The sequence below is a fragment of the Pseudorasbora parva genome, chromosome 23, assembly GCF_024679245.1.
Source record: "Pseudorasbora parva isolate DD20220531a chromosome 23, ASM2467924v1, whole genome shotgun sequence".
In the NCBI taxonomy this organism is placed as follows: domain Eukaryota; kingdom Metazoa; phylum Chordata; class Actinopteri; order Cypriniformes; family Gobionidae; genus Pseudorasbora; species Pseudorasbora parva.
Window position 1 is genome coordinate 4777617 of NC_090194.1, and position 19880 is coordinate 4797496.

The 19880-nt window shown below is 37.7% G+C and overlaps 1 protein-coding gene across 16 annotated transcripts in view; it reads right to left on the reverse strand.

The window, feature by feature from the left end:
* The window catches only part of dlg2 (discs, large homolog 2 (Drosophila)), a 281667-nt gene that overhangs the window by 177411 nt on the left and 84376 nt on the right, over window positions 1-19880 (reverse strand). Inside the window, exon 1 of one of the 16 annotated variants that reach the window (XM_067432633.1) lies at window positions 16434-16478. The exons of the other annotated variants lie outside the window; for them this stretch is intronic. Coding sequence (XP_067288734.1) covers window positions 16434-16463 — 30 coding nt within the window. The 5' untranslated portion in view covers window positions 16464-16478. Of the gene's footprint in view, window positions 1-16433; window positions 16479-19880 lie in introns of those variants that run through there. 16 annotated transcript variants of the gene reach the window in all.

A 19880-nucleotide genomic window follows, 5' to 3' on the forward strand; every position in this document is an offset into this window, starting at 1 on the left:
TCCAGCATTAATAGGTAACTATGCAGGAAGTAATGCAGGACTAATGAGTAGTACTACGTTAACACTTCAGCTACTACTATTAACTAGAGAATTATTAGTATTAATTATTAGGTAATTAATAATTACTGAATGGCTTAGTGAACATCACTAAGCCCTAATAGGTAACAATGACAAATGATAAATAATTACAAATTAATTGCTAAACACAACATTAACGTGTCTGAGCAATTATCTTTTTTTTATTCTCAACGTGGTCATGAAATACATCACTAATAAGTGTTACTTGTCACTACGCAGTAACTACTACTGGCCTGGGCGATTATTTTAAAGTGAAAAACATATTTTCCTCTAATAACAAGGAACTATCTCCAAAATTCGACATTACTTGCTGATCAGTTCAGCTTGTTTCTATATTAGTTTCTATAGTTAGTAGTAGCTGAAGTGTTAATGTAGTACTCGTCGTTATTCCTGCATTACTTTCTGCACTTATAAATTAATGAAGGACAATTATTCTAACGGTGTTACCAAAACATGTATTAACTTCACAGTTAAACAAACTACCATTCGAAAGTCCTAATGGGTTGTTATCATAGCTATCAAAATCCAGTGTTCGGCACTTTGCGGACGTGAGTTTTTGTTGTAGATGTCTGTCTTTAAAATAAATAAATAATAATAATAAAAAAAAAAAAAAAAAAAAAAAAAAAAATGTTGTGTACTGTGCTAATTAATTGAGATTTCTTACAGCTCTTACAGGTTTTTGGCCTTGTCTGTTCCGTTGCTTCTATTACTCTCCCCTTTTTTGTAAGTCGCTTTGGATAAAAGCGTCTGCTAAATGATTAAATGTAAATGTAAATGTAAGTTTGGGTCAGTACATTTTTTTTTTTTTTTTTTAAGAAATTAATACTTTTAAAAGTGTCCTTAAAGTATTTATGACATTACAAAATATTTATAATTCAAAAAAATGTTGTTCTTTGAACTTTCTATTTATCACAGAATCAAATATTAAGCAGTGGAACTGTTTTTAACATTGATAATACAAAAAAAAAAAAAAAAAAAATATATATATATATATATATATATATATACATATATATATATATATATATATATATATATATATATATATATATATATATATGACAACGGAAATTGGTTTTGCCATCACAAATATAACTTGCATTGTAAAACGTATTAAAATAGAAAACAGTTATTTCAATAGCATAAGACGCTTCTTTCAAAAAACAATCTTTCTGACTATAAACTTCATGTCACGTGGGTTTTGTGTCAAAAACACAACAAATGCGATTCTTTTCTTTTTAATGGCCACTTTGCCAAGTCGAGGACGTGTATTAATAAGATCAACTCAGATCTCGGCAGCAGATGTGCTAGCCGACACATTACCACAACAACTCCAAGAGATGAGAGAGGATGTTTACAAGCCCAAACAGCAAACTGCCAAACCCAGACAGAGTGCAGGATGGCAGCATGCCCGTGTGTGTGTGTGTGTGTGTGTGTGTGTGTGTGTGTGTGTGTGTGTGTGTGTGTGTGTGTGTGTGTGTGTGTGTGTGTATGTGTGTGTGTGTGTGTGTGTGTGTGTGTGTGCGCACGCGCTCCAGAAGGAAAACAGAGGTGATCTGGGCAGATAGGAATCACGCTGCAGGTGAAGAATTATAGGTTTGACTCTCAGTGGGTGAATGTATGCGTCAGGATTCCCCGCATCTCTGTTTCATGGACTTATTTTGATATTCTGTTCTCTTCCTGTGGTTAAGTTAATTCCATTTATACCCTTGTTTGCTATCATGTCAACTAATCATCAACAGCTGTCCTTTATTTAGCCTCTGTTACCTTTATGTATGTAAACCCTCTTTTATGGTTCCTTGTGTTGATTAAATGTTATAATCTGGATTATCATATTAAATCAGTATGTGACAGAATGCAGTAAACAATGATCCACAACAATAAATGGAGTTTATGAGAGGCACTCCAGTACCAACATTTCAGTAGTCGGTACCAATACCAGAACAATTTTGTGGTTCCCGGTACCCGTTTCAAGTACTATAAATAATTGTGTCCCGTTTTGTTTTTTGTCCATCGGTTATCGCTGTCAGTTGTTTCTGATTCTGTCACGCATTTAAATACAGTTGTCAATCCAGAAACTTTGCAGACTAGCCGACTTCACACGGCACGATTGACTCTACTTGTCAGATCACAGTTCTTTTCACACCGCATGATATTCAGTAGCTGCCGTGTTCACATTGCACCATGGATCGGCGTTCACACTGCACTTTGTGACCAGACCAGGAAACAACGCAAGGAGTTCTTGCGCATGACTGGAATTGTTATTAAAAATGATAGCCTGCAGAAAGGTTGTGATCCAAATGGCAACAGAATACAACGTTTTAGTCGTTTTCGCAGATTGTCATCTGTTCTCACAAAGTGCAAATGAAAAACGTTTCCGTTTTCGTACATCGCTGTCATGTAAACATACCCTCAGGCCATCAATCCCTCAAGCACCAGCTCACTGAATTCAGAAATCTTGCAAAAACTCCCGTTATAATAAAATGAAATAAGTTCTTAATTGTACAATGGATGTCTTATTTACATTGTGTTTACACTGTTAGCTGTATACAATATTGCGATTTCAAGGTACCTAGGTTATAATAAACAGCATGTTCATAAACATACACAAATATTAAGTAGTGCCTGCTTGTTGTGAGACTGTAAACATCTTATGAAACGCTGAATTATGGTAAGTGTGCTAATGTGTACAGAGCAACAGAAGCTGAAGGGGGTATGGCCTTCCCCTGTAGATGTGGAGAGCTGAGGGAAGCTTGTTTGAGATCTTAGCATTTGTGCCAGTTCCCCTGTGTGCCAAACAAACCTAAAGAAACACTTCTAAAAATACCAACGAATAAAACCCACCTCAAATGTGTGATCACAGCTCAGAGGGATGCAGCTCTATGTTTTATTCAGTTAGAGTGAAGCTAATTAACATGAAGAGCAGAGTCGCACGGTTAACCAGTACTGGGAAAATATCGGTATTACATTTCAAACTGTACAGTATCGTGATTTTACCCATTTCGGTACTGGATACGCCGCTGTTCCGAATTTCACAGCTAGATGGCTTGCTGCCCAAACTGACACGAAACTAACTAATGTAGAGGAAGAAAATGGATAAAGCAGGTGAATCTCACTCAACACACCCAAAACTAATTAAAAAAAGAGGGCAGTAGAAGTGAATTTTGGAATTACTTTGCTAATAAAACTGATGAAAAAGTCAAACCAACAGACCATACCACACCAGTCTGCAAATGTTGCAATAAATCATCCGAGGCAAGACATTAAACATTGCCAAGCATCTGTTGCTTGAGCCTCCTGACTTGTACAAGGCATTAAGAAACTGACAGGTGAGTGCATCATTTAAACTATCTAATTTAGACTTTTATTTATTTTAAAGGTGCCCTAGAATGAGCTGAAACAATATGTAAAATTATTCTCTGATATCTACATAGTGGGTATGTGGTTTATTTAAGGGCAAACATTGTCCAGATACAGTTTTACAGAACTCGTGTGCATATGGTTGCCAGATTGCACAAGTTTAGGTAATACACCGGATAGTATACGTGTCCTTTTCACAGAAAAGCACTGTTTGGGGGATTTAAATTACGGAAATCTGGCAACCGCAAGCATGAACACTCGAATGTTCTTCTTTTCCCCCAACTAAACCAAAAGTTTATTTTTTATTTTTTAAACTACATTTTAGACTCGTATTTTTTTGTCAACGATATTGCATGTTTATATAACGTTAGTCACAATGTAGGCTATGCACTGACTGTGATGTACAAGCATGCAAAAACAAAAACCGTGAAATGGGCTGAGCAACGAACGATTTTGAATTAAATTGTTGTGGTATCCGATTATAATAAACATCGACCATGAATGTTTACCAGCAGAACTCCCGATGAATCGGCTGCAGTTCCGCCTGACAATGAACATGGGCTGGCATATGCAAATGTTGGGGGCATACATGATCCCCAACGCTTGCATCACAGTTGGTGTTATGTTGAGATTCGCCTATTTTTCCGTGGTGTTTTTTATGAGATTTGCATAAGAAGGAGGAGGCAATGGTGTTTGAGACTCACAGTATGTGATGTCCATGTACTGAACTCTTATTATTTCACTTTGGCAAGGTTAATTCAATTTTTCATTCTAGAGCACCTTTAACACGATGTGTGATCAACACACATACATAAGAACCAATGATGAACCAATGACGTTTACATCTCATAATATGTGCACTTGTGTAGTATTCAGGTACAGAAATACTACAAACATGTAATAAAGTAATTAAATGTAAAATAACACTGTATAGTCTTCACTGTATAAATTCAACAGACAAATGCTAGCAATTAAAGTTACTAAAGTTTAGTTAAGTTATTTATTTAGACATTGATTTAATGGTATTTAGTTTGTGGTACCATACGGAAGCTAAAACTGTGGTACTGAGCCAACCCTAATCCATAGGCAAACATACAAAGTACACAGTGAGTGGATCTGCACTAAAGCCCTGGGCCTTTGGGAGGTAGAGTACACACTGGCCTGCGCGTGTATGTGTGCAGTGTGTGTTGTGTGGTCATGCATGGGACAATTTATGTGATGGGTAATGATGCCTTAGGATCCTGAATACATGCAAATACACGCACGCACCCACAATTGAATTTAATGTTTGCATAGGTATTTTATCAAATTGAACTTTTTACATTACATTACGTTGGTACTTTTTAATATCATATTTGTATCAATATTTTAATGTTATTTAGTTTTTTTGGGCACAAAAACTACTCTCGTTGCTTCATAAAATTATTGTAGAATCACTTTTCTGTCATCTTTAGACATCTTTAGTGCCTTTTATGGGTCTTGAGAGAGAAAATTACATTGGTGCCAATGGAAGCCTTTCTGAGCCATCGGATTTCAACAAAAATATCTTAATTTGTGTCTCTTACGGGTGTCAAACGACATTAGGGCAAGCAATTAATGAGAGAATTTTCCTTTTAGGGTGAATTGACCCTTTAATTTTGACACAATGACAGAGACCATGTGCTGTCAAGCTACTAAGTAGACAATAAATACTTTTAAAGGACTATGAAAGTAGTCCATTTGCGCATTATGCACAGAAATATAACAGCAAACTTGTGTGGAATGACATGAGAGTGAATAAATAACATCAATATGTTCATTTCTGTGCAAACTACCTCTTTAAATTGCAATATTCAACATTACTTAGAGCTGTCATTGCACAGAGCCCATGTTAAAAGCAATATAAGGTCATTCTATTTTAGGAATCTACTCAACTGTGCATGACATTCTGAGACCGGATCAGCCGTGATGTGAACTGACGGCACGGTAAATGGTCAGAAAGTGAATCGTCGTTCGCATGGTTGGCACGAGGAAACAAAATCTGGCTTTGGTCAGGAAAATATTACTCACAGTTTAAAACCAATCCATCCGGGTGCTGATCTTTTATATTTTCTCCAATAGCAAGCTCCTGATTCAGCTCAACACACAGTTTAGTATGGATCATGAGCACTAATCAGCACAGGAAGTGAGGTCTACATTAACTGTAATTAAAAATAAAGGGTTTGGGTCCTCAAGTGATGTACTGCATGCTAATTACAATATCGATGCTGTCAGGTTAAAATATGGCACATCATCTAACTGACAATAAATGCAGATATATTACTCAGAATGAGGGTTTAATGGTCTCATTAACAGGAAGCAGCCAGTGCAAGCTATATCACTGGACTGTGTGCACATGGGGAGGAGAGAGGAGCATGGGTAGGGTAAGCACTCGTATCATCCACTAGAGGGTGTATTCACACAGAGCGTCACACAGATGCAGCGTGATGAGATTCTAGCAGAAATCAGTTTTACAGTATGTATCAACTACTGGTGCTTGCACACACAAAACAACCCTTACAAAAAATAACTACTTCCAAGTTAATTTTATGAAGTATACTTGAGTAATGTTCAATTATAGTTTTAAGTATACTTTATGTCATAAGTCTAATAATATCAATGTACTAGTAGTAAACTTGTAAGTGTTCTGTTTCAACACTGCTTGGGACTAAATTGGCATACTTTTAGTATTTAAAAGTATACGTTTAAGGGGTGCTATAAGTGTAACAGTGGTAAACTTTATAATAGTGGTATTCAACTGTTTCTCATTTGTACTGCATCTGTACTACAAGTGAACATATAAGTGTACTAGTAGTTTACTATTCTAATACAAGTAGTATTTTTTCAGTTTATGAAAGTACACTTTGAAGTGTACTCTCAGTAAACTACTTGTCTAGTAGTTTTACACTGCTAAGTATGCTTGTAAGTTTTCTTTAAGTGAACATAACATACTTAGTTAAATTATTTTTGCACTTTCAGTATACTACAATGTTCAAATGTAGATATTTTTTATGCTTGAAATATGCTTTTAACTGTACTTTAATTCATTTAAAAAAAACATATGCCTTCATGCATCGTTTCTCATCAGCACTTCAATGTGGGTAAGTTTTAAAAAGAAAGGCCACATTTGAAACAAAGAGATGAGAAAATGGCATTTTTGTCAAAGATACGCCTTGATCAGATTCAGAACGATGATCTAACCAAGCAGCAACCTCCCCCAGTTCTCTTGATGCCAATACGGAAGTAACAAACTGCAATTCATTGACTGGCCAGTAGGAACAGATTCCAGAAGGAGCAGAATCTCATTGAGCCCCATGTTAAAATGTCCAATTTTACAGCAGAAAGAAACATGTTTACAGCCTGGTAAAAATTGTGGTTTTGGCCTATACAGCTAATTTGGCCCTTTATGACAACTCTGAGGGGGTTCATTTTTTAATATAACTTATTCGTTTACATTATATAAAGCCTTAAGGTTTTGCATAATTAAAGGCGTACTCACTTTGATTGACAGGTGGATAGCCGTTTGTCTGCTGTCTGTTAGTCATCGCGTCACCTCAGCTCCGCCCACGTCCCGCCTCTTTTACCATTGTCAGTTATACGGGAGTGGCGGACACTACGTCCATATTATTATTATTTTTTTACAGTCTATGGATCTAGCACAGATGGAGTTGATTGAGTCCATCAACACCCCAAAGCTTCCACTTCAAGGGTTCAATATTTAATTCAGTAACATTAGGCCGTATTTAACTTACATATGCTGTTTAATGTTTGATATCATTATTTTACATTTGCGTGAACACAATCTTCTATCACTTGTTTCAGCTTCTTCTTCTCCTGTATTTTGATCAGGCAATTCTAATAATAGAAGATGTGTCATAGCGCCCCCTACAATACCGAATATACATTTCTGTCAGTACAAGTCAAGTATACTTAAGTGCAATTTGAAGTATATTTCTGAGAAGTATATAAAAGTAGACTGTAAGTATACTTTTTTTAAGTTTAAAAAAAGTATACTAATAGACCACTTGAATAAACAATACATTTCGTAAAACATGACCATGTAGGAGTTGATTCAGTCAACAAGACATCTACACATCTAGCTTTGAGTATCACTACTTGTAAGTCATGTTTAATTAAATAACTACCAAATTAATTAATGGACTGATTCAAAATGAAAATGGAAGAAAGAAATATCCTCCAACTGCTCATCACTGCACTTATGCTCTCCGAAAGATTAATTTAGGATGTGTTTATCCGAACCCTGGTGCGCACTAAACAAGAGGACAGAGACTGCTGAAAAGATGGGTCTCAGGTCGCTTCCAAACAAACTCTGGAGCAGATCTAGTTCTTTTATTTATAAAGCACATTTAAAAACAGTCTGAAGACTGGCCAAAGTGAAAGAACAAAATGAGAGCATCATCAGCATCATTTAAAAGCCAAAGGAAACAAATCAGTTTTCAAAAGCTGATAGGAAGGGAGCAGCCCTAAGTAGTGCTGGCAGGCTGTTCCACAACCTAGGTCCCACCACCCAAAAGGCTCTAACTCCTCTGCGTTTCAGCCTTGTACAGGGAATAACATGAGTAAGTTTTAATTACCAAATCTTAAGATTCTGGAGGAACTGTAGGGAATCAGCAGTTCAGATAGTTATCTAGGAGCAAGGTTGTGTAGACATTTATGCACAAATAAGAGAATTTTAAAATCAATCCTCGCAAAATAGGAGTGGCGTGGAATGCAGTGTGCATTTTGAACTCATTATAAACGAGCAACCTGGGACTTTGAACTGCTACAGTACAGAGAATTACAGTAGTCCATTTGAGAGGTTATAAAAGCAGAGCTATCTCAAGGGACTTTCCATGCAGAAAATGTTTCATTTTTAAGAAAGAAGATGGAGCTGGAAGAAGCTAGAGGCAACAACAGAGGAAATATTTATCTACAGTTAAACGACCTTCAAGGGGATCACCAAGGTTCCATACAAACTATCTAAAATAGAGTTATTTAACTCAAAACTGTCAGATGGGCCAAAGACTACATCCTCAGTCTCTGAGTCATTTAAAGTAAAAAAAATCACTTGCCAACAAGAGATTTACCTAATAAAGACATGCAAATAAAGGGTCATTTCTTTTCAGAGGCAGATAGATTGATTGAAATATGAACGCTACATGGACCAAAGACATGCAAATGAACCAAAAACGGGACATGATGTCATAAAATGCACTCCCAGAATGCTCTAGCATAAGAGTTTCTCTCATCATGGTTGTGATGTTGCTTATCACAGTTCAGTACAGGCATTAGAACCATGTCTTCTTGCACCAGATCTTTCTTTGTATGTGAAGGAGGGATTCTTGACTGAATTGAACATTTTACGAGCTCCTCACGAGTACAGCACATACAACACGTGCATTTATCCCAGCATAGCAAACAGCATTGTTTTGAAAGTTCAGTAAATTCGAAATACATGTAATAAAAGCCGACGAATCAGGTTGTGAACATATCCCTATGCCATTAGGTTCGGTGTTAAAATGTGAATGCCAAGCAGACCATGACTAAATAGGTTTTTTTGGGTCCGGATCAAAGAACCAAGCAAAGCGAACTACAAGTGTGAACACACCCCATGAGTTTGTTTTCGTGGCCTCCTAATGTTGGCATCTCAAGTGTTCAGCACAGTTAATATGTCTAGCAGGCCTGTTTTCATTTCTGCACTAGCATCAGAATCAAGCCTACCTGCAGCTAAACCCCCTCCAGCTGACATTAATATTTCAGCACAAGATGATCCAGTCTGGCCTCAGCCTGTGCTACATTACGGTAAAACTGTGAAGCATCAGCACTCAGTGGTGCAGGCTGAAATGGATGCACCTCTTTCCTCATTTGTCATTTGCTTTGGCCAGCGGCAAAACACGGGAAGAAGAGATCCAACCTGCCAATAGCATTCAGGGCTAGGAGCTAAAGGTCTGTCCACGTAAATCTGTCATGAAGCATTTAAGATGGACTTTATGGGTTTGCAAATCAATATTATGGTTTATGTAGAGCCTTTGAGATTGTAACCCACAGTCATTAATAAAATCTAACTTTTTCAACATTTTCTCTTTACACAGCCAAGGGCTTTGTCTGCAAGATGCAGGGAGAATAAAAGTTAGGCTAATTTTTTTTCTGCATGACATCCAATTCCAGCTCCAAAGTCTGAATGATGTGGAGAGGTATTCCCAGAACAGTGGAGTTTGAGGCTAAGCTGCCTGTGGAGCAGACTGGAAATTAATTAGAAGTTTTATAGGTTTTTACAAGCCGTTTAATTACAGTGGTAAATGACAATTAGATTTGAGCTCAGAGACACCTCTTGGGAACTACATTAAAAGAAGAGCAAGACTTCAAGTAACTCAATAAAACTCCCGACTACTACTGTGTCCCAAGTTTATCTAATTGAATTTTCACCTGTGATATTTTTCCATTATTATTAAGCCATTATTAGAACTCTGAAGGCTTTCCACATTTGAAATAATAACCCACTGCATCAAAAACCTGGTGTGACGAGCAGGGCGAGTGAGAGCCGTGAGAGCGCGATGCAAGGCCGCCGAGTAATTCGATGATGAGCGCCAGCTGCACATCAAACCGGTCCTCTCTCCTCCTCCACTGTCGTCGCTCCTGCTTTTATGCTCCTGTCACTCCTCCGTGAGAGATCCAAGACCGGTGGGACGCGCAGCCGGCGCTCATCATCCTCTCGCTCGTCACACATGGGTTAACTTCATCCTGGTCTACTTAGGGTTATAATATCTGGCTTTAAAAAGTCAATTATCCTGGGTTAAGTGCAGTATAAAAATTCCTTTAGATTGATAGCTCCAAGGAAATCTCCACGGACTTCCTTTACAACAGAACTGTAATATACACCACAATGTTTACAGTACAGTGCCTCTCAAGATAAACTCATTAACTCCATTTATGGATAAATGAACTAATCTTACAGTCTTCATGCTTCCACTTTTTGGAATCTGTATGGGAATGAACAATTAGCTGGAAAATGGAGCAAACAGATTCTACACAGACCGGATTAGAGTACAGATATGGATCTTTCTTTCAAAAATAATGCTAAAAATACTCTGCTTTACAAATTGTAAATGTGGCTTTTTGGTTATATAAGCCTGCAGCGTGGGTTTACTCACACAACATGGAAAACCTAATTAAGATTCCCATGCAGCATCTCCCTTTCTCCACACAACAGCCCGTAGCACTTGGCTAATCACTCTATTAATCATGGCGATGCTGTTAGTAATCACACAATTATCTCCAATAAAACAGTACGGTGTAGGGGCAACTCCTCGGCTCACACCCGAGACATCTTGAAGCAGCAGAGAGCTCATTTTGACCGAGGAGGCAGAGCTGGGTTGTGGAAGTTTGCTTAGCATTAAGATTACTTTTGCAAGGATACTGAACTCGATTCATCACGTGTTCCAGGTTCTGTAAGAAACAGAGTACGGTCATAAAACTGTTTAAGCATAAACCTATCGCCAAAGCTAGATTTTTTACCCGATTTCGCCCAGCATGTAAACGCATTAACCGTCTTTCTGATGGCTTATTGAAGTGTGCATGTGTGATATGTGACTGTAATGGGTCCGTACTGTGGATTTAAGCACATTCAAGGCCTTATTATACACCCGGCGAAATATGATGCCAGATGCAACACAAGTGTTTAATTGTTAGTTTCAGCCCAATAGAGTTATCATTTTCACATTCGGCGTCACATTGTTTAAAAAGCAAATGCACTCATGCCCATCTGTTCATCCATGGCTGTGCTGGTCTGAAAAACAGGTGGGTTCAGGCGCATTGTTGGTGCATTGCTATTTTGAGGCAACTGAAAACGATTGTGTAATTGACCAACAAAAACCTGCTCTAAAGTCAATAGTAATGAAGCCAATCTGTAAATGATCATAAACAATAACATTATTTTTAAAACAATAACATTACATTTTACAGATTAGTTGCCAAATCAAGTGCAAAATTTTGACAAAATCCCTAGAAATACTGTAAAAATAAGTTGCTTTACAGCTCAATTAATGTATAAATTATTCTGTTTAACCTTGTCTAAGTGCTTTTGTAAAATTAAAAGCTTAACATTTTTGCTGAGGAGTGTTATTGATAACTTCCGTTAATTAAAACAAAGCTAAAGTAAAACTAATATATTAAACAAAAAGCTTAAACTTAATGAAAAATAGGAATTGGAAACGAAGCAAAATAAAGTAAGTTTAAGCTGAAGTAATTAATACAACTTTAATAATTAAAGCTAAATAGAAATATTAAAAAATAATAATAATGGAATAAGCAAAAAATACTAATATATATATATATATATATATATATATATATATAAAGCTAATTTAAAAAAAATATTCATGACTACTATTTACAAAATTCCAAAATACTACTGCTTCTAACGGGTTTAAAATGGGCAGCATTAATTTTTTTTTTTATTGTAAGTGCCTCACTGTAACCTCATAGTAACCTCCTATAGATTTAGGAAGGATGGTCAATTTTACACCGCAAAATCTGTTAACTGAGCTTAAACTGTATTGATCCCAGAATATTCCTTAAAGCTGCTGTTCAAGATTTACAAAAATTATATTATGAGAATGTACAACATGAATCCATTTTCCAAACCTTGTTTTTGTCTTACCCTGAATCATTATGGTACAGTTATAATAAGTGTTTATATTGGGACTATTTCAGGTCAGACTGGTAGGTACCGCTGCGGAAGAGCACAGTCCCTGCGTGATCCGCCATAGACATAAACAGAGAGAAGTAGCTCCGGCTGCAATGTTCTTCCACAAGACGGATGCAGTTCTGTTTATTAACCACTAGAGTGCAAAAAGTTACGGACTGCAGCTTTAAATGCTGGGCTAGCTTGTTGAACAAAACTTGACAAAAACTATTTCAAACCAAATTTAGTCACTAGGTAGAGAGATCCAGAATTCCAGTTGAGTTGAGTTTAATTTTGTCCTGCCTTAAGGCAAACCAGGTTGCATGTAACCGGCAGCTAAAGGACACACAGCATGGGCCTATCCCTCCCAGCGTCTCTCTGTACCTGTGATTTTAAAATAGAAGCACAATTTCACAAGAAATAATTAACAAACAACACAAGAGTTTGATGACCAAAGCTGTGAGAAAACTGTGAAAATGCTGACACTGAGAGAACAAGCATCTTGGTCCCCTGTCATCCTCCTATCTGGGTACACTCCTCCTCATATTCTGTCTGAAGGCTTTCTAGAAGAAGAGCACAGTCAGAGAAAAAAAAAAAACGCAACCAAAGTGCTTATAGGACAGTTCTGGTGGGTCACGAACCCTCCCCATATTCAGCATCTATGTCAATTAGTCCTGACAGTGAAATGTCAATAATTTAATCATTAAAAATAGTTAAGAAGGAGGTGAATAGCAGGGCGAATAAGGGTCATTTCATCACTTATAGTGCACTGATTAAATAAATGTTTAATTTGACATTACTGGTTGGCCCGGATGACTTCATATGTCATATACACTATATTGCCAAAAGTATTGGGACACTCCTCCAAATCATTTAATTCAGGTGTTACAATTTCTTTCATGGCCACAGGTGTATAAAATCAAGCACTAGTCATGCAGACTGCTTCTACAAACATTTGTGAAAGAATGGGTCACTCTCAGGAGCTCAGTGAACTCAAGCGTGGTGCTGTGAGAAGTTGCCACCTGTGCAATGAGTCTAGTCATGAAATTTGCTCACCACTAAATATTCCATGGTCAACTGTTATTAGTATTATAACAAATTTGAAGCAATTGGGAACAACATCAACATAAAATCACAGTGCGGGGTCAAAACATGCTGAGGTGTCACAGTGCGCAGAAGTCGCCAACTTTCTGCAGTCAGTAGCTACAGAACACTAAACTTTGTGTGGCCTTCAGATTAGCAAGAACAAGAACAGTACATATAGGCGGAGCTTCATGGAATGAAGCTTCCATGGCCAAGCAGCTCATCCAAGCCTTACATCAAGTGCAATGCAAAGCATCGGATGCAGTTGTGTAAAGCACAGCGCCACTGGACTCTAGAGCAGTGGAGACATGTCTGAAGTGACCAATCACGCTTCTCTGTCTGGGTTTTGTGGTTGTCAGAGAGAACAGTACTTACTTGCCTTACTACATTGTGCCACGTGTAAAGTTTGGTGAAGGGGGGGTTATGGAATGGGGGTGTTTTTCAGGGTTACGGCTTGGCCCCTTAGTTCCAGTGAAAGGAACTCTTAATGCTTCAGCATACAAAGGCATTTTGGACAATTTCATGCTCCTAACGTTGTGGGAACAGTTTGGGGATGGCCCTGTTCCAACATGACTGCACACCAGTGCACAAAGCAAGGCCCATAAAAGACATCGATAAGCGAATTTGTTGTGGAGGAACTTGACTGGCCTCGAGTCTAGACATCAACCCGATAGAACACCGTTGGGATGAATTAGAGCGGAGAATGCAAGCCAGGCCTTCTCGTCCAACATCAGACCTCACAAATGCACTTCAAGAAGAATGGTCCAAAATTCCCATAAACACACTCCTAAACCTTGTGGAAAGCCTTCCCAGAAGAGTTGAAGCTGTTAGAGCTGCAAAGGGTGGGTCAACTCCATATTAAACCCTACAGATTAAGAATGGGATGTCATTAAAGTAAAAGATTTGACAATAGGTGGAGCTTATGGAGCAGCATTAATATAGTGGTTTCCAGGGTTACACCTGTAAACACAGTAAATACATTTTGTGAATTCTTCAAAACTAGGCTACTGTTATGTTTAAGGTTCTTTTTGTTATATTATAAAAATACCAACCCATATATTTGTCATATATTTGATACATCAGGCCTTTCTGGCCCATATAGTATGATATGGTCAGAATATGGAGGGGAAAACCAGCTAAATTTTACTGCCCAAACTGAGCAAAAATAGCAATTTCCTGCAGTTGTTATTTATATGGCCAAATATGTAAATCAATAATATCTGTATAACAGTTTAGCAGACTACTTGCGTAAAATGCATATAAATATAATTTGTTACTCTATCTCCCAGTAATATGTCTTAGTAAGATTAGTTTTATGATGAAAGCTCTATCATTTTTATTGGTGAAAAACACAATGCAATGCAATAGGTCTACAATGATGACAGAGATGAACAAGAACAAAAGCACTCATACAGCTAATGGGAAACAAACATATACAGACCTTACATAATAAACTGTAAACTTTATTATCTCCAAAACAACTTCAAGCTCTCCCTGTCACTACCCGTACCCTCATGTTGTGGTTGTCACGATCATAGATGACATCATCTAGGATCTGCTCATGTACCACATTTACATTTAACCAGTTTAATATGAAGAGGCAGTAAAATACGACCTTCACTCATGTGTTGTTGACCTAACACTGTACATGACGTGAGAACAGTTAGTTATTTTGGTTTGCATGTAAGCTGGGACTCATTAACTTTACTCGCTCTTCTCAGTGTTACAGTACCCCAGGCACATTGTTTTACCACTTAAACACCATCAAACCGATGAGAGCTTCGGATTTTCGAATGTTTCTCTATGGCTCTAAAACATAAAGATGCCCAAGTTCCGGTCCCCCTGCAACTGATACTCAACTGCCCTTTTCTCACCTGCTTTCGAGGGGAGGGGCTTACTGATAGGTCAATTGTTTGTGTTTTGGTCCGTTCAAGCGCTAAAAGGCACAAAAGAGAACTTAAATCGGTACTGGCACGTATAAAAAAAGGTTGCATTTTCCATTAAATGTTCATACTCAAAAATGTTCAAACCAGTTTATATTCATAAAACAAACCAGATAGGCCCATATTAAGAGGAAAATAAACTTTTCTGATCCAATGGAAAATATTAGTTGGTAAAACTGAAGATGTGCACTATATAACACTTATGTGTATGCGTGTGTCACTGATATACAGGAACAGACCCTGCATCTGTAAGCTGCTCATGTTTACCACTCTAACAAGGCACAGTAAGGGGGTAACATGAGCACTCGCTCTCTAACACACACACACAGTCTGGGTCCAAACAGCAGTGAAGCCAGGCCGAAACACGAGAGCCCGTGTGAACAATGGCGTTATTCTGAGGGGAGCAGATGAGATGGCAGACGGATGAAGGATGTAGTCAGAGATCCTGATTGGAGCTGATCAACAGAGACCGTGTGAACACAGACTGGGAACATGTTCAACTCACAAAAATCTCTATTCATTCCACTTCTCTTTCTACTTTTTTATCTTTCTTTCTTGTTTTTACTATGTCACGTTGTCCTCACAAAAGCCTGTCGAGTGTCTGGCTAAGTAATGGAGTACCTCAGGGCTCAGTGCTGAGCCCCCTTCTTTTCCTCTATATACTCAACATTATAAACGTGTGCGCGCGTAGAGCACCCTTGAGTGGAAGTGTCCTCACCACCAGATGAAGCAAACATAAGAAAAAGAATAATACAATGGGGGATCAGACCTCACCACAAACACCCACCTTAATACATCAGCTTCAAACACACTCACATACACAGTCTCAGGATACAGCCACATGCTTGCTGGTGCACACTTAAGTCAAAAAGAGAGCATCACGTGTGCAGTGTAACTAATAAAATAATCAAAAAAACAAAGCAAGAATGATCATCAACAAAGATACATGCTCTCTGGAATACTTAAATCGAAAGAAACAAAAGGAACAGGAAGAGGAAAGAGATGAAGTGAAAGGAAAATGGAACGTAAAAGACAACAACAACAAAAGGAACTAGAAAGAGAGAGACAACTAGCTTTTAGGGTGAGTCACTTTGCTGCAGAGTTACTTACGACAGACTGAAAACCTCTCTCTACAACAGTTTGCAATGCCAACTTGCAATGTTTACGACACTGACAACTAGAGCATCGAATCAACACTTAATCACTTCAGCTTTATGGTCCTCCTTCTCTCCACACTTGACATGATGTATAAAGTCTTTTTTGCTTACCTCTGAGCTCCTCACTTTCTGTTCCTGCATGCTTCTCTGAGTGAGTGTGTGTGTGTGTGTGTGTGTGTGTGTGTGTGTGTGTGTGTGTGTGTTTCAGTGAGTGTTCAATCGTACAGTAGAGAGGTGTTCATGTTTGTGGAGTCCTTTCCTCTGAGCAGACTCAGAGACTGTGCTCATCGGTTTGTGTGTGTGTGTGTGTGTATGTGAGCATGCCAGAGATGTGGGGAGGCCCTGAATCACTTCCTCACCGCTGCATCCAGCACTCTGCGGCACTCAGCAAGTCTACTGCAGGGAGCACAGCCAAGCAGCAACCAATAGAGGAAGGGCCACGAGCTCACACGGAAAAAGTGTACTGTAGCACGGTTCCCGCTCAGGAAGTAGACAGTTGACCGGTACAACAACCAGAGCTTTTGTAGATCAAATCAAGAGTACAGTTTAGCAGTTACATAATAGTAATCATAACTATTACTACTGCTGTATTATAATAAACCTCTAACCCTAATATTAGACTTTGGCGAAAAAGTCTTTCTTCACTGTTGTGCTACAGACATGAATGATGCTTCAAATAACGTGGTCAGTTGAGCAGAAGTGTACTGTTAATTTTCTAAATATTTAGACCAAAACAGACTAAACTAAATGTTATCATCCTTTGTTATCAAATGTTATCAAGCCAATATAGTAATTGGTATAGTTAATGTTCTTGTGTGAATGGGCCTTAATACATTATTAAAATCATTAAAAGTTGTATCTGTTATATTATTTAATAGACCTGAGCTAATATGACTTAACAATTAACAGTGATTCTTTTAATAAATAATGTGAACAAAGGCAAATAAAGACTGCAAGAAAGTTAACTTATGGGACCTATTGTAAAGTGTAGCCAGATATTTAACAGTCTTAGGGGGCCATTCACTTAGAATGCAGTTTTGCGTTCCACTTAGGGGTGGGCGATTCACCGGTAGACATGATTAACTGCATAATTGTCATTTAGATTTTGGACTATCATCTCTATCACGGTTATGCTCACGTTATGTTGCTGTGTTATGTGGTATGCAGCTTATTGTTTGCATGTATTTTAAAAACAGGTGATTTTAAACCATTGAAGCGCTGACTGAGAGACGCGCTACATGAAGCGCTGCTCATAAAGTACATGAGAACTGAACAGTTATTTTTGTTGCCTAATTTGACTTTGTGTTTGTATTTGAACGATTAAATACATATACTCAGTGGCATGCACAGTCCTCCGCGGTGGCAGGGTCAATAATGCTTGGGGGTGGGGGGTTTCCCTCTTGGTAGAAATCACGTTCGCGGTCACTTTCACTTTCAAAGGGGCAGGGGCTCGCCTTGTGCACTGCACATACTTGTGTGTCAAAGTGACTAAGTCATTATCTTTGCAAAGTCAACACATTTTTGTCTATAGTGAATGTAAACCGCTGAGGAAGAAAATGCACAAATTATATTGGATCCATGCAGTCAGTCTTTTAAAGTGACAGCATCTAAATGTACCTGCTGTCATTATCAATGCTAATCAAACAACAAAGAGAAAATATCTCGCTGCTGTTGACTGAATCACTTTTGAAACTTTAATAAGATTAAATGTATATCTAATTTACACTGTGAAGACTATAGTGTGTTTCTTAATAAATCTGATTACTTTATACAATTAAAGGGTTACTTCAGCGATTAGCATATGGCTTTGTATCAGTAGCAGGGATTTTTTTCTACTGGCCCGGTCGGGCCATTGATTCACATTTTTACTTGCCCTGCCAAAATTTGTACTGGCCCCATCACAAAAAATAGGCCTAGTTATTGCTTTTGTTTGTTTTTGATCCATCTAACCTTAATAAATAAGGTTAACTCCAGAGAGCCTAACTCATAATTTAATAATGTATATTATATACATAATTTAGTAATGAAATAAGAGCAAATAATAGAATAATGAGCAACAGCACAAATACAACACAACAAACATACAAATGAAAAAGTTATTTTCAGTTTTTTCATGTAGTTCTGATTTGATTTTCAGGTAGGCTACAGAAATAGTTATCAAATGTAAAATATCACTACATAATCTTCACTGTATAAATATAGATTAACCCTTATTTAAGTTATTCAGTCAAGAGCAGTGCCAGATTTCCCCCCGTCTTTTATGAGAACCATAGGCTGTATAAAAGGAGAAAATGCTTCCCTGCCATTGACGAATATTTTCCGGATTTCCCTGTTTTCACTGGTATACACTAGAGGGCCACCATGCCGGATCTCTGGAACGAGTACAGAATCTCCTGATCAAAACACAGGTGAAGACGAAACAGAAGCACACTCACTCATATAACGAGATGCATATGAAAAATAACGTGATTATCAGCAATAAACAGCAAATAAATGAAAATAGAGTCGATCTAACAGTTACTCCATCTGTGTTTTGATTATCGTTCTGAACCCCATCTGGATGTAACGTCAGTCTTTTACAGAAACACTATTTTTCTCAGCTTTTTTCATGAAATGTACCCACACATCAAGTGTTGATTAATAAAGAATGCATGATGCTAGAATAAAGCAGACGGTCTTTCTTTTGATATATTTGCATGTTTTGATATTCTGTGGGCCATGAAACTTGTGAAAATGACAAACGCTCATGGTGACCGGCATATTTTGTGTTTACGTTAATTTAAAAGACATAACCGACTCTTTACGATGATACTCGACAAAACTGGCATTTTGACAATTTTGTGTAATATTCGCTCGCTTGCTCGCGTGCGCAAGCTAGTGTCGCTGAACTGCGCGAGAACCAAAACTGAACCGAAACAGCTAAAACTGAGAGACACTGTCATCTCTGAGCGCTTGGATATTTCTGCTGTTATATAGATCTCACAGCGCTCAGCTCAGGTAGCTGCGGGCATTCTGCGGGACGTCCGACTGATTGCACCTTATCTTATCAGTTCATTCTTTTTATAACTGTTTTAGTTTACCTTTGTTCTTATCTTTGGTTATTATTATTTTATATGTTCATTTGAGTTAAATATGATAAGTGAAAACTGGGTTTGATGGAAATGGGTTAAACAAGAAGGTTGCTGAGTAAAAAGGGAATAATGATTAAAATAGATGTTATGAACGTGTCTGAGAAAGAAATGAAGGAGAGGTGTTCTAATAAAGATGGTAGCTACATGTATGTAGGCTGTACACTGAAGGATGTTTTATTTTTATTTCAGATCACTATTGTGGATCTGACCGTTTTATTTTATTTGTTTATTTATTGTCATTATCTTTACAACTGTTTTAACTATCCTTGTTTTTATTATTTTTTTATATAAAAATATATATTCTTTTTTCTCATGCATATGTTACCACTATTTTAATTAATTTCTATGTAAATCACTTTGAATTGCCATTGGGTATGAAATGTGCTATACAAATAAACTTGCCTTGCCTTGCCTAAACAGAGAGTAG